This window comes from Opisthocomus hoazin, chromosome 2 (assembly GCF_030867145.1).
Source record: "Opisthocomus hoazin isolate bOpiHoa1 chromosome 2, bOpiHoa1.hap1, whole genome shotgun sequence".
NCBI lineage: Eukaryota > Metazoa > Chordata > Aves > Opisthocomiformes > Opisthocomidae > Opisthocomus > Opisthocomus hoazin.
In genome coordinates, this window is record NC_134415.1 from 80368252 (window position 1) to 80393889 (window position 25638).

At 38.6% G+C, this 25638-nt stretch overlaps 1 protein-coding gene across 7 annotated transcripts in view; it reads left to right on the top strand.

Moving 5' to 3' along the window:
* The window catches only part of PDSS2 (decaprenyl diphosphate synthase subunit 2), a 121781-nt gene that overhangs the window by 44011 nt on the left and 52132 nt on the right, over positions 1-25638 (top strand). For 6 of the 7 annotated variants that reach the window (XR_012763198.1, XM_075414282.1, XM_075414284.1 and 3 more), the window contains exon 2: positions 5612-5743. Coding sequence is in view for 6 of the 7 variants with exons in the window: in XM_075414282.1 (XP_075270397.1) it covers positions 5612-5743 (132 nt within the window). In the remaining variant the exon portion in view is untranslated. Of the gene's footprint in view, positions 1-481; positions 584-5611; positions 5744-25638 lie in introns of all 7 variants that reach the window. The other variant, XM_075414287.1, reaches the window with a different exon arrangement.

Sequence of the window (25638 nt, forward strand, 5' to 3'; positions counted from 1 at the left end):
TGAATGGCGCAATGCCTTACCTCTAGTGCTAGATATAGAATTGTCAGTTATAATTAATTTTGAAAAAGTGTTTTGTTTTTTTTTCAAATGTACTTGCGTCTGTAACCGTGAGTGCATCCTGATAACCCTTCTATACTGAGCAAAATACATGTTACTTTCTGGAGATGTTACAGATTCAGCACTGTTTATATTGTCACGTCTGGGATTGTCAGTTTGAATAGAGAGGTTTCTTCTTCAGATCACTTTGTATTTCAGCCTAAAACTAGCCTGTGTTTTCAATGACATTATGCTAGGCTTATAAATCTTCTTCATCAACATAATTGATTTTGTTTGTGTTAAAGGCTTACCCAGCTGCGTTTCATTAGAGCTATGTGAACAGGTAGGGGTTTTTTTCCTCCTTTGGTTTGACACCTGAAGTGGGAAGGTAGAGGAGTGGCTGATCACTGTCCCGTATCTCTCCCTGTTCTCTTTCCCCTTGTAGCTAAATGGAGCTCGTGTATGACCTGAAACAAAGTGACTGATCGTGTCAGTGGGACACCTTCAATCAAATGCATGGAAAGGAAGGGCAGAATGGCTGGCGGAGGTGAGAGGAGGGCAGTGGTCTGTTGCTTCAGCCTCTACTAGCAGGCCGGTGGCTCGAGTGCACGCCTGGGCGACGGTGGAGGGACCGGCCAGCTGGGATAGCTGACAAGAGGGCTGCAGATCCCACAGCTTGTTTGCTTCGGTCGTGAGCAGAACGTTTGGGAAACGTTTGACTGAAACATTTAACAACCCCTTTTATGACCCTTCCAAAATACTGTATCATGTCTGTTTCGATTGGAAATTTGTCGTGTATTCTTAGTGGTTAAATCTGAACTAGTGCTACTACCCATAAGTATGCGCTCCTCTGCTGCACCCACTTGCAAATTCAGTTGACTTCAGTTGCCTGTGCCTTTTTTTTTTTTTTTACACCCATTTGGTACCATGAAATTTCCTCCATGTCCATCTCTTCCTTACAGTAACTGTTATATTTCCCAGATTTCCTCTCTGTTGTTTAATTTCAAGGGTTTAAATTCATGAAAAAGGTGGTAAGAACATTAACTGGTTTTGTCTCATGCAAATAATTTAAAATCTTTACAGTATTTAAATGAGATTGCAAGCAGCATTTGTATTTTTGAGCAATAAATAGTCTTTTTTTTTGTCATGAAAGTGTGAATTACTGATGGAGTTAAACCTGACAATTGTTGGAGGTTAATATTTAACTGCAGGGTCTACTGAAATGGCTGCACATGTGGAGAAATACACAAAGCATTAAGTGAAATGCTCATGTTTGCTTGATTTATTCTCTGCAGCAGACGGACTCTGGTAGTGGGAGGTGTAATTTGCAGCACATTAGCTATTAGCCAGTGTCATTGCTTGAGTGGGTGGTGTGAGCCTCTAGTGCCTGCAGAGTGTCATACTGCGCATGTGTCAGAGCCGGGTGCTTCTCCCCTGTGCTCCAAGATGAATGTTTTGTGAACTGTGTTCTGGGTTTGAAACTGTGAATCTGCCAGTTTTCAAATGGGTTATTTTGTCACATGGAGAATATCCAGAGTAAATGCTGGGTATTTTTGTGGATATATCCCTCCCCTCTCCCCAGTTCTCAGTGTTTTGCAAAACTGACTTGTAGAAGTGTTTGACTTTCCTACCTTTTTTGGTATGCAATCCCCTGAGGATGAAGTCTGTAATTTGCAAGATACCCAGCAAAATCATGCCAGTGTTTCTTATCTGGGTACTCTATGCATGTGCTAGTGGTGTTCAGCAGAGGTTTTCCGAACGAGTCTCAGCTTGATGCATCTTTGTGTGTGTGTGTGTGCACAATTTCACTTGGGTTGCTTTTAGTTCACTTTTTTCCCTAGAGGCACCTGTCTCCTGCCACATACCCATCAAGACTAATTGCACCATCTGGAAGACTTTAGTGTAGCTGTTACTGGTGCAGAATCCCTCTCGGGAGCTTAATTCGGAATGCGAATGTGACCCCTGAAGCCATGTCAAGTAGCTGCAGCAGTTTCTGGTGTCTAAAAGATGATCACCGTAGGGTTTATTTGTTTCAAGTCTAATGCGGTTTGCTTTAGTGTGGAGATGTTACATGTCAGTAACACAACTTCAGTCATGTTTGGAGTGGAATTAGACTTTGACTGCTGGTTTGGTAGTTCATAGAAAATCCTGTCTAAAATTACATACAAACCATACAGAACATACAGGCTATCTGATTAGGTGTAGAAATGACAGACATGTTGCTCCTTATTATTAAACTATTTGATTTTTATGTCCTGTTCTTCCCCCCACCCACAGCTGCACTGCTCATTAATGGTTTTAAGCTAAGAAGGCAAGGTGTTCATTGCTAGCAGTGTTGCAACCCCCCTGAACAGCTCTGAGCTCTTGTTTTTGTTATTGCTGTGAAACTGTTGGAGTATTTTCAGTGCAGGTGATTTTCTGCTTCACTTCCTCACCTAGTCTAAATCAGGTAAAAGTACTGTAGTGCTTCAGGTCTGGCGGTGTCTGTCTAGGCAGTGGCTTATTTAAAGGCACACATTTCTTCTCTACTGCTGTGTAATATCCTGTCCCTTGGCAAGCTGTAGAGCACTGGGCATGAAAAACCAAAGTGTTCTGATTGTTAAAAGTATCACCATAATTTGCAATATTTTGTTTAAAAAAAAAAAATTGTTATTCATTTCTTAAGGGATTCTGCATTTAGTAACACACTCTGATTTTACCACTATACATATGTGGAAAAAAAGCAATATTTTTCTAAAACCACTTTTCTTTAAAAATGGAGTTGTTAATAGGGTTAAGGAAATGTATTTGTGTTTAGTTGCATCATCTGTGTAACTTGTGTGGTTGTGAGTAATGTGGTCAACTGAAGTTCAAGTGAAGTACTTACATCACCACAAACAATTATGAATTCTGTGTACAGGATGTATACACACTGTATATTATTCATTATATGTATTTTCTGTTTTTTTTCCTGGGTAGTTTAACGTTTGTTGTGGGTCTGACTTTGGGAATCTGTAGAGTTTTAAGTTTTGGTTTATGTTTTAACTGTCTTGGCTGCATTCTGTTCACTGTATTTTGGAACCTGGTAAGAAAAGTTGGGGGATTTTGTGTGCTTGATGAGAACAATGGTGTGCACATTATAAGTTCACAGAATGGTGAAGGCAAGCAGCTGTCTCCTCCTCCTTAAAATCCCTCACTACATGTACCCACTTAAACAAAAATAAAGGTGCACGTTGCAGGGCCACAGTGTGTGCTCGTGGGAAGAGATCTGAGCTGCACAAGTTTTCCTGGCTTTGAGTGGCTGGAAATCATTTCTGCTCTGAGAAGTTATATGGTATCTTCCTTTCACTGTTTTTTATGCTGTTTTAGTCAGGGTTGTGTTGTTGGGGATTTTTTTTTTTTTTTTTTTTTTTTTGAAGGCTCTTTGAGGATGGAAGAAGTGAGAGCTGGTGGCTCTACAGCATGGTTTCTCCTCAGCAGGTTATGTTTGACTCTCATGCTTCCACTAAAATATTGATTACCCACGTTCTCCTGATTTTCAGAAACATTTTAATTGGCTTATTTTAAGAGAGCTAGCAAGGTAATTTGTTAATTGCTATTTGCATTTTACTGATCTGTTAAGAGGGACTAACATTTAATTGCATTATTGCAGATTAGGATTGGTGGTTAGTGCTTGGTTTGGCTTAATTTCAGCTTTGACTGTACATGTTTGGTATCCACTTGGTTCTTAAAACCTCAACTTAGTTGAACCAAACTCTGTTACTGTCTGAGGGTGTACGCACTTGCTCTCTCTTTTGGAAATTTGGCAGAAGTTGATACCTTCTCTAGCATCACGGCTGCCGATGTTGCTGAGTGCAGGGTGTAGTGCTGCCAGTGCGGGTACCCTCCACCTCTACCTTGTCCTGCGTGGGCCAGCCTGTTAGCCTGCAGGTGAAGCAAATGGCATGTGGGCATGTTGGAAAGGCACAGAACAAAAAGCCATGGCCTCATTTGGGTCATTAGACCCCACTGTGGATTGTGGTGGAAAGCCACACTAGCCATACTGGCCTTCTCTGAAGTTAACCGTTAGTGGTGTTTGCAGGCTGTAGCTAGCTGTAGGGCTTCTCTGGAGGGGGAAGTATTAGCCTGGAATCAGTGCAGGTGTGAAGGTCAAACCCAGTACCTGTCCAGTTCCAGCTACTTGGGCAGACCTGCTCATTCTCCTAGAGCTTTTTGAGATGTGTAGTTTGGGCCATTTCCCCATCGCTGTAGAAAAGGTTGTAAAGACTCGAGAAAAGAAGTCAGGATTTTTTTTAATTTTTTTTTTTTCAGTAGCACAAGAGCTTTCACACAGAAGGGTGCTATTTAAAGTATTATTTTTTTAATGTTTGTATGTCTGTGTAAATGAAATAGTATACTGAAGATATTCTTGTGTGGTGAAGTGGTATAAATGTAATGAAAAAAATCCAAAGGAAACTTTATGGTTGCATCTACTGGTTTCTTTATTCAAATATACTTCCAAGATCAACATCTTAGATTTTCATTCATATGTTTTACAGACAGTTCTGTTTTGATTTCCTTCAGTTATTAGGGCTAAAATTACACTCTGGAATAAAGTGAGTTGAAGTGATTAGTAATCTGTGATGTAGTTCTTTATATGATTTATTTAACAAATATTTAGATTATATCAGAGATATGGGCTCATATTTACTCAAAAATATTTTACAGATGTAATAGCATCTGGACTGTGTTATCCTTTCTTCTAGCTGTTTAGCCTTATTGATGAACATAGGAAGTAGAAAGCAGCTTGACAAGGGCAGGAAGCATATGTTTGGAGACACTGCATTCAAAAAGGAAAGCTAAGCTTGCTTTAGAACAGGTTAATTTCTGAGATGGTGTATCTGAGTGGTCATTTAGAATTGCTTTCAACAGATATGCTTTTGGGGGCAGTTTCCTTCTGACCCCAAATTTAAAGGGGCAGAATTTGAAACAGTTCTTTTTTTTTTCCCTAAAAAAAAAAAACAAAACAAAAACAAAACAGCCCATCTCTACTTCATTTCTGTCTAACTTTTATTTTATGTTTTTCATCAATTTCTGCAACGTCTGTTCCTGATATTCTTAGACATGTTGTATGTATTGTGCAGTCTGTGTATAACCACTCTGATCTAAATGGTTTTCTTTCAGTAGGTTGTAGATTTTGGTTGTACCTTTCCTCCTTTCCCTTTCTTATCTTGAAGTACAAGGCTTCTTTTGGCTTTTTTGTACTTCAGACAACAAACTGAAAGCTCTTATGTTCCTGTTACAGCAGATCGCGTTGAATTATTCTGAAATATTCCTTTCATGGCATGACATGAAATGCAGGATATATGCTGCTCCTTGGAAATAAACAGGATTTAGTCCTGAATACTTGCTTTTCTCTGCAGTAGTATTTGATTGTGTCAGGTGAAGGATGACAAAAGATCATGATTGATAATTGCAGCTTATTTCCATGGAACAGTGAATATTAAAAGACTTGAAGAAATAATGGCAGTGTGAGGTCTGAGCCTGTCTTTCCACTTTGGTACAACCAGTGAAAATGGATTGTGAAAACATGCCTTTTTTTCTTTCCTTTTTGCAGGGGTTTTGTATACGATAGCCGGAATAATTTACAGATGCGAGGTTTGGTCGTATTGCTTATTTCCAAAGCTGCTGGACCCAGCACGGCAGAACTCTCTTTCCAGCACAGCATGGTCAGTGGAATTTATTCCAGGTATGTAGTAACTTTCTTCAGCAAGATATACCAAGGTACGTTTGATGGTCAACTCTGTGATGGTATCAAAGCATCTTAAGTGGCCTGCTCCACTGTTAAGGAAAATCAGTACTTACCTAATCATGAAACTTCGTTCCTCGGGGTTATTATAAGCTTTCCATGGTGAAAACCATTTTCAACTTTTTGTATAGCTCTTATAATATCCACACCTATATCTTAGTTGTGGCTTTTGGGCATGACCAAATTAAAAACATTTGAATCAAGATAGTTATTTGAAAGTTTATGTTAAGACATACTCACAATCACAAAAGTAAAGATGCTAGAAAATATTTTTAATAGAGTATTTTCATTTTTGAGTTACTCATGTTGCTTGGGTACACCTCCTTACTAGCAATTTCAGAGTCAGTTTGCCAGTCTTGTGGAATACCAGTGGGTTTCAGGACAAGGGGCAACAGGTACAAACTGAAGCACAGGGAAGTTCCATCTGAACATGAGGAAGAACTTCTTCACTCTGAGGGTGATGGAGCCCTGGAACAGGTTGCCCAGAGGGGTTCTGAAATCTGCTTCTCTGGAGATATTCAGGACCCGCCTGGAGGCAGTCCTGTGCAGCCTGCTGTAGGTGCCCCTGCTTCGGCAGGGGGGTTGGACTAGATGATCCCCAGAGGTCCCTTCCAACCCCGAACATTCTGTGATTCTGTGATTCACTGAGCATATAAGTTTTGCTGTAGCATTTTTTGAGGATATATTCCTGTGAAACAGCGAAGTAGAATAGTTTTTACCTCCCGTGTGTCGCAGAATTGCTGAGCCTACCGTTAAGGTTCCTCATGCTCTCACTGAGCTAATGCAGCTTCATCAAGATCCTAAATATGTTTTAAAGTAGTTTAACTGAATTACTTAATACTAATAACAACAGTAATCAAAAATAGTGGTTGCTGTCCTTTGTATATTTGACAGTTAACTGTTCTACTGAAGTAAGAAGTGAGATCTGGTTGAAAAACTGTAAAATTTGAGTGTTTGAAATCCTTTTGAAAAACTGTGAGTGTTGCTTGGTTGAGGAAACAGACTGTCATATTTTCAGTTAATTGTGTTTCTGACCATTGTGATGTATTAAATGAAGATACATGAGCTTATTGACATGTTTGTATCCTGATTTCCGTTACAGTTGTAGAGATAGCATTGTAAAATTGTAAAGACCAAACAAATAAAGATGTTAAAATGTATATAGTATCTTAAAATAACAGAGAAGGAAAATATGTATGAATGGGTAATGACAGAAAAAACAAGTAATAAGAAAAAAGACAAGACTGTAAAAGACTCTTGTTATGGAGGCCTGTGTTGTCCCTTTAGCTGTTTAATTCCATTCTTGTTTTGTTTCATCCTTAATGTTCCCTTAGGGTTGTAAAATTTTTATATGCAAATGATGCTGTATGAAAGCGTAATTCTAGTTAGTTAATTATGGCACAGGAGGTATTTTAGTTTGTTTTGTAAATGATTAAAAAAGTTTACCTTAAGTATACCTCATAAAAGAAGAGGAAAAAGCATTATTTTTTGATAACTGAGTTCTTGAGTATGATGATTCTGACCATGGAGGTAACGTTTGAGCGTTTAAAGCTGCCATTGGGAAGGTGACTAGTGGAAGTATTCATTAAGGAGCAAGTAAGTCCTTGAATTAATAATGAGCCAGTTGGTGTAAATGGACATCATTGGAACTGTGCCAGTTCAACCAGCTGAAAATCTAGCCTAATAATCTAAGTTTGAGCAAGTCAATAGCCATTATAATACCTAGTTCAGAGTTACAAAGGTACTCCAAAAATGAAGCAGTTTTGAATACACCCACACAGGTTCACTTAAGGTTCATTACTGTCTGCAAAAGTGATAACTATGGAGTTGTTAATTCAAATGGATTTTCAATGACACTTAGAATCTGTAGCACGATGTAAATATGCGCAAACTGATGCACGCTAGGAGAATGCTGATGCGTTGTTTCATTTTGTGCCACAGTGGCCAGTTTGTAGTGGCCTCCACTGAAGTTGCTGTGGCCTTTGCCTTTGACTTTAGACTTCTTTCTCTATTTAAGGTACTTTTTCAAATACACTAGTCTAGTTGTATACTAGGAGTATACTGGGAGTCTAGTTTCTGATTTTGATTTCTCCATTGTGTAAATCTAAGAGAACAGACAGCTTGTAAAATTGTGATCTTAAAGGGCTTTTGTGATTGTTTTATGTATTACAAAGTGTTTTACAAACTGCTTTCTCCTGAATAACAACAAAAGGACATCATTTTCCTTTAGTACATTTCTGTCTGTTATCTCAGTTACTGTGTAATTATATATGTTGTGTATATTAGACATACATATCAAAGGCAAAGTATATCCCTCAGTGATATGAAGTGAAGAAATATTCTTAATCCTTTATTGTTCATATACGTCTCCAGCTTTGTAAAGTATTTTTTGGAAATAGATTTGTACAGATTTTTCAACTCAGCTGTAAACTATATAGCTCCTTTTGTTGCCATGCCATATAATTACTTCATCTTTATATATAATATTTTGCTGGAAATATTATTTCTGGCACTGTAATGAGCATCTTCATTGCTTGATACGTGCTGTGAACGTCACATTGTGGACTATTAGTTGGGATATGGCTCACTTGATTTCAGGGTACTTAGTAGTGATTAATTAATTGCATTCCTGAAATTTGAGCATGAGCTAAGTTGTTCCAGTACTTGTCAGCAATTGCACCAGCCCAGTCTTTCTTTTCCCACTGTTTGTGTTGGAATCAGCTCTTGTGCTTTCTTTGAATGCTCAGTCCCACAGTGGATAGCCAGGTTACGGCAGTCCGTTATATCTGGTGCTATGCTAAACATACAAAACCACAAAAACACATGGTGGACTTTTTCATCCTGGAATCTGGCATCTTCTGCATAACCTCTTCTCCCCATTTCATGTTCTTGAATCACAATATAAGCAAGCAATACAATAACTATAATTAAAACCGAAAGACAGTGAGAGCTGAATTTGGAATAGCCAGAATTTTTTTTTAATCATTTTCTCCTGATCTCTAGATATGGCAATTCATGGGACAATTGACCTAAATGCATAAAAATAGATTTGCTAGCTGCTTAGCTGGCATCTGCTTTTTACTGGTACACAATGGAACAAAACTGGTGCCTGCTACCAGAGAGCAATCTTTTCCAGAATAATGAGGATTACATTTTAGGTAGTTACAGGAACAGGGCTAGTGTAGTTATATGATGCTGCCTCTGGCTGGCATTGCCTCCAGCTTTAGCACTTCGTAATTTGCTGGAGATGTGATCTGCCCGCATGAAGCTGGGATGTTAGGAGTCATTGTATGCAAGGATGTCGTAGTAACTGCCTTGCGAACCATGCTGGAGATAAAGGGGGAAGTGGCATGCTTTACTCTGTACAGCCACATCCCTATCACGTTGCCAGCAACCTAACTTTATTCCTGTTAGTGGGGATAAGAACCTGGCCTTACTTCCAGCTCAGTACCAGTGATCCTAAAAGAGGATGAAGAGGAGAAGTAGCAGTGTGATAAACTCTATTTCAACTGCTGGACAGGTTTCCTGAAGTTGAAACTTTCTGCTGGTCTCCTAGCTTTAAGGAAAGTATTTTCTTGGCTACGGAAGCATTGCAAATGTGATGAAGTGCAGTGCTCACTACAAAGTATGCAAGCAGTATCGTGTAAGGGTTGATGTCATTGCCTGTACTCAAGCAAAACGTGCATCTCGTATTCCCTTGAAACTCCTGCCTACTTCTGCGCTGAAGAGAAAGCAGAACTCGCATTTGGGTTTAGGCAAAGTCTAAGTAATGATAATTTATCATGTTAATGGTATCAGAGAACACCTTAGATGTGATACAGAAGCCTCGAGCTTCGTAAGAGCTTTGAGACCCGTTTCCTAACTGATGGTTATACTAGAGTCTGACACTCCTCTCTGACTTCTTTCAGGACAAAACTGACTTGGATAGTCAAGTGTGCAGCTTGCTGTTCTTTTACTTTGCTGCTGGAAGCAAGGTTTTGGATTGAAACTCCAAGATCATATGTTTCTGAACCCTTACAGCTTTGTGCTTTATAGTTGGAGCTAGATTCTTACAGTTGAAGATACCAAGACTGGCTTAAATGCTCTCACTAAATACCCAAAGGGGTATCTTTTTGTGTTCATGTCTGGCACTGCCAGACACTACTGGCTGGGGACTGAGGAATCTCCTTGACTTTATACTGACTATGAATTCCTCACATGACCTCTATACTGCAGCTTAAAATGCAAGTGACACCATCTCTTCAGGCCTCAGTATCCTTGGCTCTAATACAGCAAGTTGTTTTCTTCTCTCTCTCATGTTTTGCATCTTTTTTTTTTTTATGTTAGTGCCAGTTTCAAAAATACCCTCTAGCACTAACATCCATTGAGTCAGCTCTGCAGATTTCCTTGGACCCTTGTCAGAGGTTTACAATAAAAAAAGTCTTTTTTTCAGTTAAATCTGCCTGTGCATTCACACTGGTGAATCCTATGGTCGTTGACAAATAAAGACCTTTTTATTCTACCAGACTCAGCGAGTGTCTGTCTCTATGTGTGTGGAATGGAATATAGAAAGTACTATTTCAGATCTGTATTAAAACCTGGTAGATGAAGCAAGAAGAGTGCTGGATTGGTACTGTCAATACTGGGCTCTATCCGTGCCTTTTCTCCCTCAGAATGGTCCCTCAACTGGCCTTTAAAGCTGCAGGAATTAATCTCTTGCAAGATTAACATGCTTTCCTACAAGAAGGTGGTTCTCACTGGATAAACTTGTCTCTGAATCGGATTTCTTCCTGTTGCTTGAAATAGTGGAGGTAATACTGTAGTGACAATAATCATGAACATATACTCCTTTTGCTTACTGTTTTCGTAATGATTTTGGAACTAGCATTGATGATGCTTCCAACAAAAACCCAACTGAAGTGGAAGTTATCAACAGATGCCAACTCCTTGTTGTGATGATGGGTCTTTTGCTCGTCAAGTTCCAGTAGTAATTCTTACTAAGTGCCCTAGGTAAACACACACAGAAAGTCTGATTTCACATGCTCTTTGTCATTGTGGCTATGCCAAAGTCATCTTGTTCTCACCTTTTCTAGAGGAACATTGATGTGCAGTTCAGGTCCCCAAGAAGTACCAGATCTTAACCGGAAGGTTAATTCATCCATTGGTTGCTTTTCTGCTGAAAGTTTCTTCAGTTGCAAAGAAGTCAGGATGGGGTAGGCATCATTCTAAGGACCCTAAGGACAGAGGATATACTGCTCTGTCCCCTTGCAGTTCCACCTAGATTACTCCCAGCTGTTTCTTTGCTGTATATGAAAGCAAAAATTTGCCGTAACTTTATTTCCTTCTCCTAGATTCCAAAGAGCTTTTTGTCATCTTCAGAGAAAGTTCAACCTTCCATTACCTTTCTTTCAGGGTAAACCAGATGCTGCTGTTAGTACATGTAGGTTCATAGGGTAATTCAAGTGGGAAGGGATCTCGGTAAGTCTGTAGACCAGCCTCCTGCTCAAAGCAGAGTCAGCACTGAGGTCAGACTTGCCTAGCTTTCTTCGTGAAGGTCAGGTCTTTCAAGAACATAGTCTTCTTCACAAGGTGATAATCCAAAATGTGTTTTGAACAGATGAGAGAACTTTCCACCTCCTGCCTTTAGCTTCATGCTCTGTGTTTAATTCTGTAGCTGGAGTGCAATTGTGAATATGTAGCTCAAAAGAGGCCATGCTGATGTTGGCATGATCTAGCCTGTTGTGTCCTTAAAGTCATTTGAGAACTGAAATATCCGAAGAAGTGTCCTTCCTAGTATTTTCAGAATTAGTAATGTGGGCTGTGTCGAGGCCTACTATGAGAACACAAGCGTAAAGGTCTTGTCTGTCTTAGGGATACGCCACCAAAAGCTGCTGTGTATTAGTGGGAATACTAGGAATCTCTTCCATTTCTCATAGATGACAGCTCACCATCTGCAGCTCTGTTCTTTCTCCAAAAGCCATGCTATGGCTGGCGTAACAGAGGTGATGCTGTGCTTGTTAGAGCAGTCTTTAATTGCTGTATGCATGAAAGGCAATCAGGCTGCCTCCAGGGAATTGAAGTTTATGTGACTGATGAACCTTGGACATCTTCAGTCTGTAAAGGTAAATATGGACTAGCATAGTCAGAAGTGTAGAGGTTATATACTGGTTACAGTATGCTTTTGAGACTTACAGTCTGTACAAATTTACACAAATGGGCATTGGTTTGTTGACTTTACTTCTGCATGTGTCCTGGACTGCTGTTGAACTGGGATTTTATGGTTGAGAGAGATCTGAAATGGCAATACTCTGCTTTGTGTACTTAGCGTAATAGCATATAAGGTGTGATCACACCTTCTCTGGAAATTGAGAAAATGTAAAAGGTGTTCCATTTTGAGTAATAAACAGAATAAACACTGCACAAGGATGTACACCTTGGGCTCTGCATTCCCTGAGAGCTCCAGTTATTGGCAAGTAGGCTCTGTCCTGTCCTTGTGAATGCAGACAAACAGCTAAGAGATGATAGTGCTGTTCTTGATTCAGAAGACTGTCATATCTCCAGTTGGAGTAGATGACTACAGCAGCAAAGGGCTACCTTCTGGCTTAGGAACACATAAGTGTTACTTTGGCCAAGGATGCCTTTTATTGTGTAAGCTATATCTTCACTTCCTCAGCTCACCAGTAAAATTTCGCCACCAAATTCTTTCTACTGTAGAAAAGCTTAAAGATGGTTGTCATTTTTAATAATTGTTTAAATGCTTTCTAGCTGAATTGTGTCTCCACATAAATCTGTATTCGATTAATTAATAGTTCTACACAAAGAAATCAGATAGACTCCCTTTAAAAGGAAGAAAGGAAAATGCAAATCCATTACAAAGCCTCTTGGCTAATAAGCCATGGCAAACTTCAGTAAATTTTGGTGAAGTTGAGATTAATTGTATTGTTACAGTGTAAATGACACTTAGAGGTTGCCTTGACCTGTTTGCTACTAAATTTTAGAAGAGCCTTCTTTCTGCCTTGTGTGGTGTAGGTTGATCTGTGGACAAATGCTGTTTGAGAGTTATTGTAAAAGAAAAAATGAAATAAAATCAAAGAATGGCCATACAAGTGATGATTTTGGTGCCTACATAAATAAAAAGAGCAGGAGTGTGTGACTTTTCATGTCGTCTTCAGACTTTGCCCTTCTCAGTTTCTGTACTCTGGACTGTATAGTGTGTTAATTTGGGATGGATTTGACTGTTTCTTACCTTTATATATTGAAGTAAATGAATGATGTCTAACTTTGTCATGGACTCCTGTCATGTGATGAGCACTTCTGTATTTGTCAGAATTACTACTTGTCTGAGTTTACTAGTAGTGGAAAACTAAATTAGATTTACCCTGACCTGGTGAAGTGCGGAGGGAGTGGCTGTAAATGGCTGTTTGAGAGACTTCGTGCTGCATTGCACCTATCCCCATCAATGGTATAAATCATGATAGAAAGTGTTTAAACAAAATAAAAAGCAGGAGATGAGAAAGATGTAGTAACAACAATAGTGTAAGTAAAAACCAAAAAAAGGCAGAGCTTTTTTCTTTTGTCTGGTGTAAGTATTCAAACTGGGAGTTTTAGTGCAGAAATAGCTGTTGCACTTTAAATTCACACTGGCTTATTGCACACAAGCCCTGGGTCTCAGCTGCAAATATTACAGAGATTAATCTTATTAATGGAACTGCTAATTGGTGTTTAACTTCTAATTATAGTAACAATAGGCCATAACAATCAATCCTCACCTTTACTGGGGCACATTAGGACTCTTTATCATAAAAATGATTTCCTTTGGGACTTACTGTTCTTATTCCTATCTTCTGGAAGGCTGGCTTTCAGCGAAGGTGCAGGATCCCAACTAGCATGTACTTTGAAAGCTTGGCTAATTAACTAGTAGAGAAAATGCACGGTCCTAAAATATTCAATATCTGAGTACATTAAAAAGTATGATGCTCTCGACAAAATTATTTGTTTGAGCAATAATGGGAAAAATATCTCAAAATATGAGTAGTAGTGTCTTTTATAATCTGTAAGAAATATATAATTTTGTTTCGCAATCTTTGGTAGCTTTCCCTTAGCTTTTAGTGAGAGGAAATCTAAGTGATTATTCTAAATTATTCTATTTAGTTTTTGCTCTCCAGGATAAATCCTGTGAGATTGTTCATCTCATTTACAAGACGAGTCTCAGGAGATGAAAAGCACATACAACATGATTACATATTCCTATTGATCATCTTCTACCCACAACAATAAAAAAATCAACTCCAAATACAAATCTAACAATATTACTAATTCATTACAACCAGTACTTTTCGTCATTAACTTTTTATTGTTTTCAGCATACACAGCATGTACAAATACAGCAATTATGTGTTGAATGAGAAAAGGTCCTCTCCTTACGCTGTAGAAAAAATCAAAAGGCATTGCATTAAAGCTAATCAAAGACTGTGCAGAGATATGGACTCAAATCTTGTTCAAAATTAGTCGGTTTAGCACTAGATGGCTGACCAAGGTAAACTCAGTATTGACATTGCAAAAGGATTTTTTGTTGTTGTTTTTTAAAAGGAAGTAATTTTCCATATCATAGAAAGCACAGCTTACCTTGGGGAAACCATAACGTTGCCTGCTGTCTGTCTGTCCAGCCCACCCTTTTCCTGGAGCTTCCTCCTCCCACTGCTCATGAAGCGAGTACTGGACTACCACGATGTGCGGCATAGCATACAAAACCACAGCAGCACTGATGAAAGTTATGCAGTGGGTCAGGAGTAGCTGTGGGAGCAACAAAGTCCTGCCTTCACCCTGGTGGGACCTTTTCAAGAAAGGCGAAGACCTAGCACAGCCTTCCTGGGGCATGACATCTCCACGCACCAGAGCATTTCACCAGAGCTGTTCTTTGGTGGTTTGCTGTAAAATCTTTCCCTTGCAACCAATTTCTGCTTGAGAACTTTCACATTTTCTTTAAAAAAAATAAAACTGTATTTGTAAAGAGACATTTCCAACCATCGCCTAAGCCCAGTCCAGCACTGTGATGAAAGCATGCAACAGCTCTGGGGACCACTTATCCTTCAGAACTATGATGTCAGTATGACCAATTGCTTCACAGCAAGTTCTTGAGTAACTCTATCTATGCAATTTATTTGTCCTACAGTCCCAAAATATCTCCTATGCTTTCCCATCTGCTGAAGTACCAGCTGTCCTCTTCCCAGGCACAACCTATTAATTTCTCCCTTGACAAATTTTACAATGCAATTATGCAGTTTCAATACAAATTTCGGCAATACTCGGAAAATTGTAGCAATATGAAGTTAAGTATTATGAAGCTTACTGTACCAATTAATTTATTTTCTTAATATGATCCAGTCAGTACTCTGATATAGTGTAACTGAAGATATTACAAAATTTTTTATCTGCTGGGGTGGAGTTGAGAAGGTGGTCTTCATTATACACCACAAGTATATGTGTATAAAAGTATGTACTGACTGTTGGCATATTTAGATATGTATGGAGAATATGTTTTTTCTTTGGTGATAACAGATTGTTTTGGGGTTGAGTATAAACAAGAGTGGGCTGGACTGCTAATGAATGATGGCCTCCTTGCTCAGAAGGTATCCTTTTTTTGCTTAGAGTTCATGAGACTGTATAAAGACTACGCAACATCCATTCCCTTCCACTTGAAGGAACAGCATATTCTGGACCCTAATCACATTAAGCGAATGAATATTCCATATCACTTCACTCATACCTGGCCTCTAACTTTCATTAGATGTTCATGTGGAATGTGACGGCTCTGAGATGCTACTAAAGCTAACAGTAAGAAAAGGCAGCATATTCTTGTGAGTAGTGTAGACAGAGCATTGTGTTGCTGGACAGAGAAGCTTGGTTATTTGTAATATATTCCAATATAAAGGTCAAGATGTGAGTACATACAGATAGCGGGTAGGTAAGGAAAGCGAAAGAGGTTACCACTTGTCATAGCACTATAGCCGAGATTGTTCAAGGTAATAAGAAATCTTCTTTGGCATGAAAAACGGGAAGAGAGGCAAGAGAATACTGCCTAAGAACTGTTTGTGCGTTTTTTTGTTGTTTTTGTTTTATTGGTTTGTTTTATTTTTGAAGGTGGGGTGAAGGGGTCCTAAGCTGAATTTTGGTAAAGAATGTCAGATCAAAAATTCCTTATTTCGGAAACTGAATTTTCTTCAGCGGGTGGCAGCTGGATTGAGAGAAATGCGTGTTTGGACTGACTCCCTTTTAGGCAGACATTGACTGTGAAATAAAGGTGCGTGCTGACATCTTCATATGTAGATCCTCATGTTCTTAAGTGTTTTTTTTATTTGATGCAGTAGTGGAAGAGAAATTGCTAAGGAACAATAGCAAGGATTGACCTGACTCATTAATAAAAATGAATCATCTTTGCAGAAACATTTTCAATGGGCGTGAGATGGTATTTCAATAGATTGGATTATATTAGTCCTTGTTATGTTGCACCATGGCTATTAGAATAAGAGGAAAGTTAAATTGTTACACAAGTTAATAAAAGGTTTTATGTATGTATGGATTGCAAGACTTGCAAACCCAGATTTGGAGATAATGGTTGCATTCTGAGTTTAAGTTACTAGAAATATGTATGATTACAGTGATCAGTGATCTGAGAAGAGGAATAAGGAGTTAGAGAATTAGGGATAAAGATTTCAAGAATACGAATACATGTGTTTGAGGTGGTGCTTAGGTAATCAAAAGAGAAATCAGAAAGGTGTTTTTTTTTCCTATGGTTTGCAGCAGTTGAAGACTTACGATCAGCACTGACAGCGTGATTATGGAGCATGTTCGCTGCACGTGAGATTTGGGGAGCTCGATTGCCCAACTCTTTAAGTCCATTATGTGTTTGCAGTTGTAGTTTTTAATTTTTCCAATGACTTGGCTGAATTTCTGTGAATTTTTGTGGACAGAGAAGATGCAGCCAAATAAATTATGCATCTAACATTTCCAGAAAGGGAAGAAATGTAAGAAAATTTTGGATACTGTACAGTATTTCTGATTTCTTTCTCATAATTGTTATGTTTCATCATAGCAGTCTTCTGTGGAAAGCTTACTTCGTTCTCCTATAGCTAAAATTTCATTCTGGCTTCTGATATCCATACAACAAAACCAGTACAAGAAGTTCAGCTAAATTCATGTACGGTTCCGGTCAGCAAACTGAGTTTTGGCAAAACTTACAGTAGTGGCTGCAATCAATAAATGATCCTATTTTGTGGACTCAGGTAGGAATTCTGCAGAAATTAAGTTTGTTCTTGAAGGTGGTTTATAGCTGTCTCTGCCATCACTCACTTGGGGTTAATGTTGCTTGAACTGGTTGATGTAATTTTACCCCTTACTAAAATGTGTAGATTGAATCATTATGGGAAGAAAGGACCAAAAAATGAAAGCATAAGATTTTCAGATACCGTATAGAACTGATGTAAATAAGGCAAAAATAGATGGAAATTATGCCAATGGTAGAATAGTAGGTAGGGTTTTTTAATCAAAAGACACATTTTCTCAGTATCACGCGATACTCCATTTGCATAAAATGTATACTAATAATAATGATAAAACTTTGCAGACATCCACAGCACCAAATGCTTGTTACTATGCTGATAAGGTCCCAGAAGCAGCAGTCATTGCCTTGCTCCAAAAGGTTTATTATCCTTTCCCTGCTGGCAATTCTGTCAACACACCTGGTGTAAGGGGCAAGGTCTCTGAGAAGCCTGCCGTCTCGCTTTAGCTATTAGTCTTGTTCCTTGTACATGGCAGGCAATACCCATCTGCTGCATACTTCTGCTTTGTGAAAAGCAAAAACATTCCTGTAATAAACCATTTTAATATATGGTGTTAATGTCCCTATTGAATTCTGAGCATTGAAAGTTCAGGAGGGGAGAGGAAAGCAGATGTGATAACCATACTTCTAATTGCTGACTAACGTAACTAGTTACAGCTGTTCAGAATAAGACAGGTTTCCTTGGTAGTGTGAGGTATCTGTGGTTGTGCAAGCAGTGTATGTTTTGATTCTCCCCCCGTGAGTTGGATATTTATTGGTATTTCAGAATATACACTATATTTTATGTAAACATGACAAAAAAATATATATATAAAAAATAAGCCCCGGCCCTATCTGGTACACTGTATTCTAGTGATTCACATTTTATTTTTTAATACCTTTTTCCTGTGCGGTTAGACATAAGAACAATCTGTTCTCTTAGACAGGACTGCTCATTTATCTGGCGTTCATTCTTCACTGCATACAAAAGGTTACCTTCTTTTCTCTCACATGAAAAGGTTCTGTGTATTTCATGTGTCATTAGTAGCAGCGCTTTAATGTCAATGTTACTGCACCTTAACTTTCAGCTACATTGAATACAATTATAGACAAACTCTTCAGAGATTTCAGGGAAACACTTGGAGTGCTAAGTCATGCTGGCAGTCTCTGCATAGTTGACAGTACACAGGAATAGGAATTTCTGTTATGTTGGTTCAAACCGTCTCCCATAGTCATTGCAAATGAAATGATAGCCGTGCTTCAAAGTCTTGGAGGGCTGAGAAACAACTAGTATAAGGTAAGAGAAAGTATGGTCATAAAATTAACTGTTAGTGGCCAGGTTCTTCCACTTACCTGCAAGTGAGACCTTTTATTTCACTTCATATCCTTGTAGTTGATTTTAGCGCAGGTATTTTAATATTTTGGTTAAAGAAAACACAGAATAGTCAAAATGAATTTTAAACCGTGATGTGAAATTTGTTGTGGAATAGATGCATGCAATGGAATTGGAGGATACTTGTTATTGAGGGCCTGTAGAGCAAATCTGGGTAATCCTGGATGGATGAGCATCCTGGATGGTGCCTAGTCATTCCATAAGCAGTCTGACTGACACACACTGCCGTCATAAGGGATCCAATCTACAAATTAATGCTTTAGTTCATACTTCATCCTTTGCATTTTTTTGGCAGCACACCTTATTCAGTTCTGAGTCTTTACTGTCTTTCCTTGCGTCGTGTGTCCTACCATCCCATTTTTTCCAAGGTCATGCTACAGCAGCTGTTGCCAAAGCTTTGAATCACCTCCTGTCTTGCCTTTTTTAGACTCCTGTTTACAATACCTGCAACTTGCTCACTTCAGTAAGCCAAAAAGAAGACGTTTATGCTAGCTCCATTTCAAACTCTACTACTACACTGGTAGTTGTGCAGAAGTGGGCTTGCTTGTGATCAGCTGTTTTGGAATTGACCACTAGTCTTCCATTTTTGAGTCAACATGAGACAATTTAAACCTACTCTGAATTGTCTGGAAAGCTAGCGTGAAAATAACTGTATAAAACTTCTGCGTAAAATTTACTGTATTCTGCGTAGACCTTGAAATTAGCCTGATACCCTTTGGGTTTTATAATGATTTGGGGGCTTGCGTTTATTTTACATTACACAGGTTTCATAAGTGTTTCCTATTTACTGGTGTCTGCCTGCAAAAATGCCACCTTGTATAATAAATAATAAAATGAAGTGTACAAATGTCAGGGTAGTAGAATGAACTTGATGCAAAATATTGTTGACGATAGAAAATTGCTTACTGTATTTAGTTATCAGAGTACCTGTTCAGTTATCAGAGACTTGCATTGCCTGGAATTAATGGAATTCTTTTTAATTTTGTAAGCTTTTTTTTTTTTTAAAGACAATATTAAATAAAATATGCTTTTATCTTTCAAACAATTACAAAACACGGGTAAGATTTGTTGGCTAGTTTAACTAGGAAATTATCTAGGTGGGATTCCCAAACCGGAGATGTGCTGTTAACACTGCTCTGCATTCTTTAGCCCCTGCCTGAGCGTTCACTGAGGATGCAGGAAGCCCAGGCTTCTCTCCTTCAAGTATTTGAAAGGCTGCAATTGCCCAGTACTCCTCTGAATTTTCACCAAAATCCCCTTCACATAGGGATATAGGACGCCTAGGTCAGGGATGCCCAAATACATAATGCTGTTTGCCTCCCAGTAACTTTGCGGAGCAGGAACTGGAGTCCAGGTGTCCCACCTTTCTCTCTTGCAGTCTCCTGGAGACTGACTGACTTTTTTCACTCTCTTGCCATCTGGCTAAATGAATAATTCAGCATTTTGTGTAACGGCAGAATAGCTCGGCAGGAGTGTCCGAGGAGGGAGGTGTAAAGATGCCCCGGACTTGTGAGCCGGGCACTGCCTAATGCGAGACCCAGATTTCGGAGTGATGCTCTGCCTGCTTCAAAAGAGGAGCTTGGGCTGAAAAGCCCATTCTCTGCAGTCGTATTGTCAGGTGGCATGTCCAGTGCTCAAGTCCTCCCTCTCTCTCACAGTTCTTTGACCTCCAAATGCTGGCTGACACTTGGAGTTTGGAGGACATTGGCATGTTTTTAAGTGATAAACATATCCTTGCTTGTGCTGACAAATACTCACATTTGCACCGTTACATCTTCTCACCCACATACCTCCTATAAACACAGAAAGGCAGGAAAATAAATGTCTCCAACAGTCATTTTCTAGCTGGAAGTCAATGTATGCAGCTGGGTAGAAGGGTACTTTAAATCATATCTTGTAGCTGTTTTCTCAGAAAAGGCGCTCTAGTTATTTCAGACAACTATTTTTCCAACCTGCTCTGAAGGATGAGTTGCCTTTTGGACACTTAAGTATTTCCGTGCTGTTAAAGCAGCAAACTGAAAAGCAGATGAGAAAGTTCAAAGCCAAGGCTGAAAGTTCAGTTTCAACTTTTAGTTTTATGACTCTTGTCACTTTGTGTCACGACCTAACTGTTGTTTTCATTCAGTGTTATTAATTAAATAATATAGAGTTTGCTCATTTAAAATGGGGTATCTTTCTTCATGGCAAACGATAGTGAATTTAATTCTTTTTAGTATCCTATGTTGGATAATGGTTGAGAGAATAACAGATTCCAAAGACCTTTGGTCCACCATTACTGTAAAATAAAAATACAACTTAATTTCCTCCCCCCCCAACCATAATGATTGTAACCTTGTGTACTAATTTGAATTGGCTTGTGGGGGCAGAGTCTTAAATGAGACACAAATGAAGGAAAAATTGCTAATGCTGCCACTGTATATCTAATGAGCACTGTGTAATAAACCATAACCTCTTCAACATTTCTGTGGAAAGTGGTGTGATTATTTTGGATGGCTGGCCCTTTGTGTATGGCTCATTACCATCTGGCATAATGTGTATTGATATAGCCTGTAATTGTCAACTCTTATTTGACATGCTGCCTTTAATAAATGTGACTTGCATGGCTAGAACCCCCTAATGGTTATGTGGAAAACTGTAATTAAAGAAAATATGTATATTTAGGTAAAATACACACCCTTATATACATAAAATAATTTATCTCCTGTTCTTTGTGGGAATACTTCTATGTATTCCCAGGATAGTACAGCACCAAATACATTGCATTTCCAACGTGGATACCTAAATGTGTAAAGATAGATGTGAATCCTGAATGTAGGTTGCTTCCTCTTGCAGACCTTCCTTAAAGCAAATTTTGAGATGCTTATTCTCTGTGTGCAGTAAGATAGAATTAAACTCAGTATAACTGTGGTCCCCAGCCCGCTGGTGCCTTTGGATGCTCCTGCACTGGGACTGGGAGGTAAATGTAGTGGAAAAAGTGGCTCTGGGTTCAATGTGTCTCCCGAATAAGGTGGCTGAAATAAATGCGTTTGGAAATCCTAATGTTGAAAGCATCTATACCTCCTTAAAAGAAAATGGGCTGCTGGCCAATAGTAAGTTTTGAGATACAGGGACCAACACAAACTGCTGCCAAATCTAAGTTGTCTTTTGTTTATTTTCTGAAAAGTTTCTTTCCCTTAGCTTTACAGTTCATGAATACATGAATAACTACTTTAGTAGAGACATCATTTTGCTAGTCAGATTGGCTTGCAATACAAAACAGGCCATAGGATTTCCCCAACTTTAATCCGATCTAATACTAATGCTTAACTATGATTTCATCAGGTATTGTCTTCAGTTGTGCCATTGTTGGAGAATCCATCGTTACTCTTTGTAAAAGATTTTTGCCAACTGTCTTCGCTTTACTCTTCTCTGGATGTGCTTAGGTTCAAGCTACTGCATCTTATTTTGTCTTTGCTTGATAATCTGTGTATTTTCTTCTCTTGAATTTTTTTGTTCTGTAGTGTAGATAGTAAAACCTTCTTTAAATGACTGACCAAGTCAAGCTACAGATTCAGTATCAGCCTTCTCTGTATGTTAAACAGATTTCATTTCTTACTTTGTATGTTTTCTTTTCCTCTGATTGTTAGTGGGACTCTTCTCTAAACTTTTTTCCACTTTGCCAAATTCTACCTGAATGAAGTCTACCAGTAATGATTTTTACTGGCATCAGAAACCCAGCGTTGACAGAAACACTTTTGCTGGTATTCTCCCCATTCATCAATGGATCCTGTTAGCCTTTTTGGCCACAATGGTATGCTGTATTTTAACAGATTATTTGAGACTATCTGTTCCTTCACCCTCCTTCCACCTTTATCCAATCCTTCGTTGTTTTCTTCCCAGAAGAGTCCCTAGTCTTCTATGTATATTGTCAACTTTCTGTAATTCTAGCTGAGATCTTTTGACTGATCTTTTTTTGCAATGCATATTTTTACTTGGGTAGAACATATTGAACCAGCTCAGTTGACTCTGTATTGAGGATGATTCTCTCTCTTTGCTGTTTATCAGCTATGTCATTCCTTTTCTGTTGCCTTCCCTCCTGAGTGCAAGTTCTCTGGACTTACTAACTATAAAATCTCACCACTGCTGCTGTTCATGAGCATTATTATTCACTAGGGAGCTAGAAGATATTTGTATCTGATTGTATAAATATATTGCTTAAAAATATAACAGGCTTTCTAAAATTCTTTGCCTTTGCGTTGCCATGTTTCTGCCCACCCTTACCTGATGGACCAGTGTAGTTCTTAAAATTCTTTTTGGCTTTGAGGGGTTTTTTTTACTGCATCCTTGTTAAATTGACTTTGCTCAGCTTCCTCTCCATCTCTGCATTTTGTCATTCGTTCCTTTATCAGTTTTCTTCCTTGCCCAGTTTCTCTGATTTGGATGTGTTGCTATCAGTTTTCCAGTTTTTTTGAGCTAGAGAGGGAAGGAATTGTAGCTGGTTTGGCTTTGTCTAAGCCACAATTTTTTGGCTTTTTGTTTTGTTTTTAATCAGCTTAGTCTTTTTAACTGGGGAATTGTGGCTTTTTGGCCATATAGCAAAATATTCTTGAATAGTTTCCGGAAGAGTATTCACTTTTTTCTGTTTAATTTATCTAACTGGTTCAGCTGGTTTTATAATTGAAAATATTGCTTATGTATAATAGTATATGCTTCTGAATATTATATGTCATATTTATAAAGAATGTTTGTATACTGGTATGGTTTTCATTATATTGTTTTCATATAACAAATCTGTTGATCATGTTCATTTGTACCTAAATTTTTAGTTCTGATATGAACTCTTGATATCAAATTAAATTTTTTGTAGAGAATTCAAGTTGAATACAACATTTCTTGAGGTAGGAAATTTCCTTTTAGAAATTCCAGTTAGTGACAATACATTATATTGCCAATATACCTTTTTCAGAATACTGACTATTTTCATGTAATAGCAGCATCATTATTTACACATTGAGAGAAGTAGCTCTTTAAAGAAGTAACCATCTTAGTTCTTTCTAAGACTTGATGTAGTACCTGACATGGTCTACAGAGCTGTTAATACAAGCTATAGTGAACACCATCTAGAATTTCAACTTGCCTTTTATTTATTGGAAGTTTAAGTCTTGATAATTGCCTTCTGAAAAGACAATATTGCATTTGACAGCTTTACTTCATTTTGGAAATGTGCATCTTCCCATATGGATAACCAGTGATTTTAAAATGGGAATTATGTGATTTTAATAATGCCAAATTTGAATAAATTTGACAATATGCTTAGAAATGAGTAGCTCTGATTTTTATTACCTGATTTCTTAGCGTCAGTGTTCAAGTAACCCAAGAAATCTCTTTTTAAAGAGATCTGACTAACTTTTTATTATTTACATCTTCAGGAATGTTGTTGGTTTTTCCTCTGGTTTGGTTAGTTAGGTTAAGCTAGCTAGCCCTTCTTTAAAAAAAAAAAAAAAAAAAGCCATAAACTGTAAAGCCACTTTTTTTTTTAAACAATACTTAGGTAACTACTGGCTTATGTCTGGAGTCTACTTTTTCTTCCCTAGCAGTGTAGAAAGGGTCTGTAAGAGAAGGAAAAGTGATGGATGTCTCTCTTTTTAACACTTTCTAGTGCTTATGACATCTGTAGTACATGAAATAAGATGTGAAGAAGCTATTTAAGTTTTTCATGTCCTGGTCTGTGAGGCTTTAAAAACATACCTAGGCTTGCTACCACGCCTCACATCTGGTTTGAACAATGCAAATATTCTTTTCATACCTGTCCCTTGCAGAATGTCCTTTGCATCCTCCTCGCTAGAAAAGTCGTAACATGACGAGAACTGTCTTTATGGCAAGTGTATCTGGATTTGTACCTTGTCAGCCCAGCCCGCCTGCTCCTCATCTGTTCTCTTGGCTGGATTGTCACTGATTTTCTAGGTCTTGCAATGTTTAGATACTGCTTACTGTGCAGGCTTCCTCTTGATGTTCTCTTTTTTTATTGGTTCCAGCCTGCATGTCTGCCTCCAAGTCCTGGGAAACATCAGTTCGACTTACTGATTCTGGTGGTATTCTTCTGCTGACTTCTCTGGTTAACACTTTTTTTTCCAAACTGAACTTGGGGTGCTGATTCTTACCAGGTCTTTGTCTAGATTTTTCTCACCTGCTTCCCAGAATTGATGCTTTTGCTTCCAGGCTGGGAGTATTTTTCTTTTAGCCTGTGCACTTCGAAAGGGGGATTGCCGTGGTGGTGCCATCCAGCGCAAGGAAGATGTGCTGTGCTGTGGGTTGTGATCACTGTTACTTTGCTGGACACTGATACCAAGTGTAGGAGTAAGCTAGACAGACTCTGAAGTTCACCAGTTAGGGCTTCATTTTGCCTGGAGATGATGACGCAAACGTGGATCGCTTGCAGTGTGGCGCAGGCAGCTAGCTCCAAGGCTGGAGGGCTCCTAGCTATACTATGGTGACATGGGGTGGCCATCTTTGCACACCAGTGGCACTAGCTGGAAACTGATGTAAGTTGGTGAAGTATCGTGTTGCTGTCTGGAGTACAAAGGGGGAATTGGTTGTTCTGTGGAATTATCAGTGAAGGCAACACTGCCAAAATCCTTCTTCATAATTCCTACATTAAGAAAAGGAACAGGAGCCTGACTTAAGTGCCCCACTCCCCCCAGCCAACCACCTCCAACACTTAGGAAAACTGGCTTGCTGAATTCTAGTGAACATCTGCCCACTAAAAATCAGAAAACATTTTTCAAATCCCATAATGGGCTGAGGGAAGAGCTTACTAAAATTAGGGGGAAAAGAAATTAAGCAGTATGCAGTGGTGGGGGAGATACAGAATGAAAATGCAAGATCTTCTCAAGAATATAGAAGGCAAAATACATGAATGAGTATAGGCAGAAGTTTTACTTCAAAAACTTTGTGATGCTATGAAGGGGAGGAGGTGAAAGAGATAAGATATGTAGCCAGTATAAAAATAAATTGATTGACAGGAATGCAGTTAAACAGCATACTCGGTAAACTTCATAGAATTGATGTCTTTCAACTTCATTTATCCCTCAGGTGGAAGATGCCCCTACAGTAGCTTAGTGACCAAGAGAGGAGGAACCACAGAAGTCTTAGTTTCTGACCTTGTTA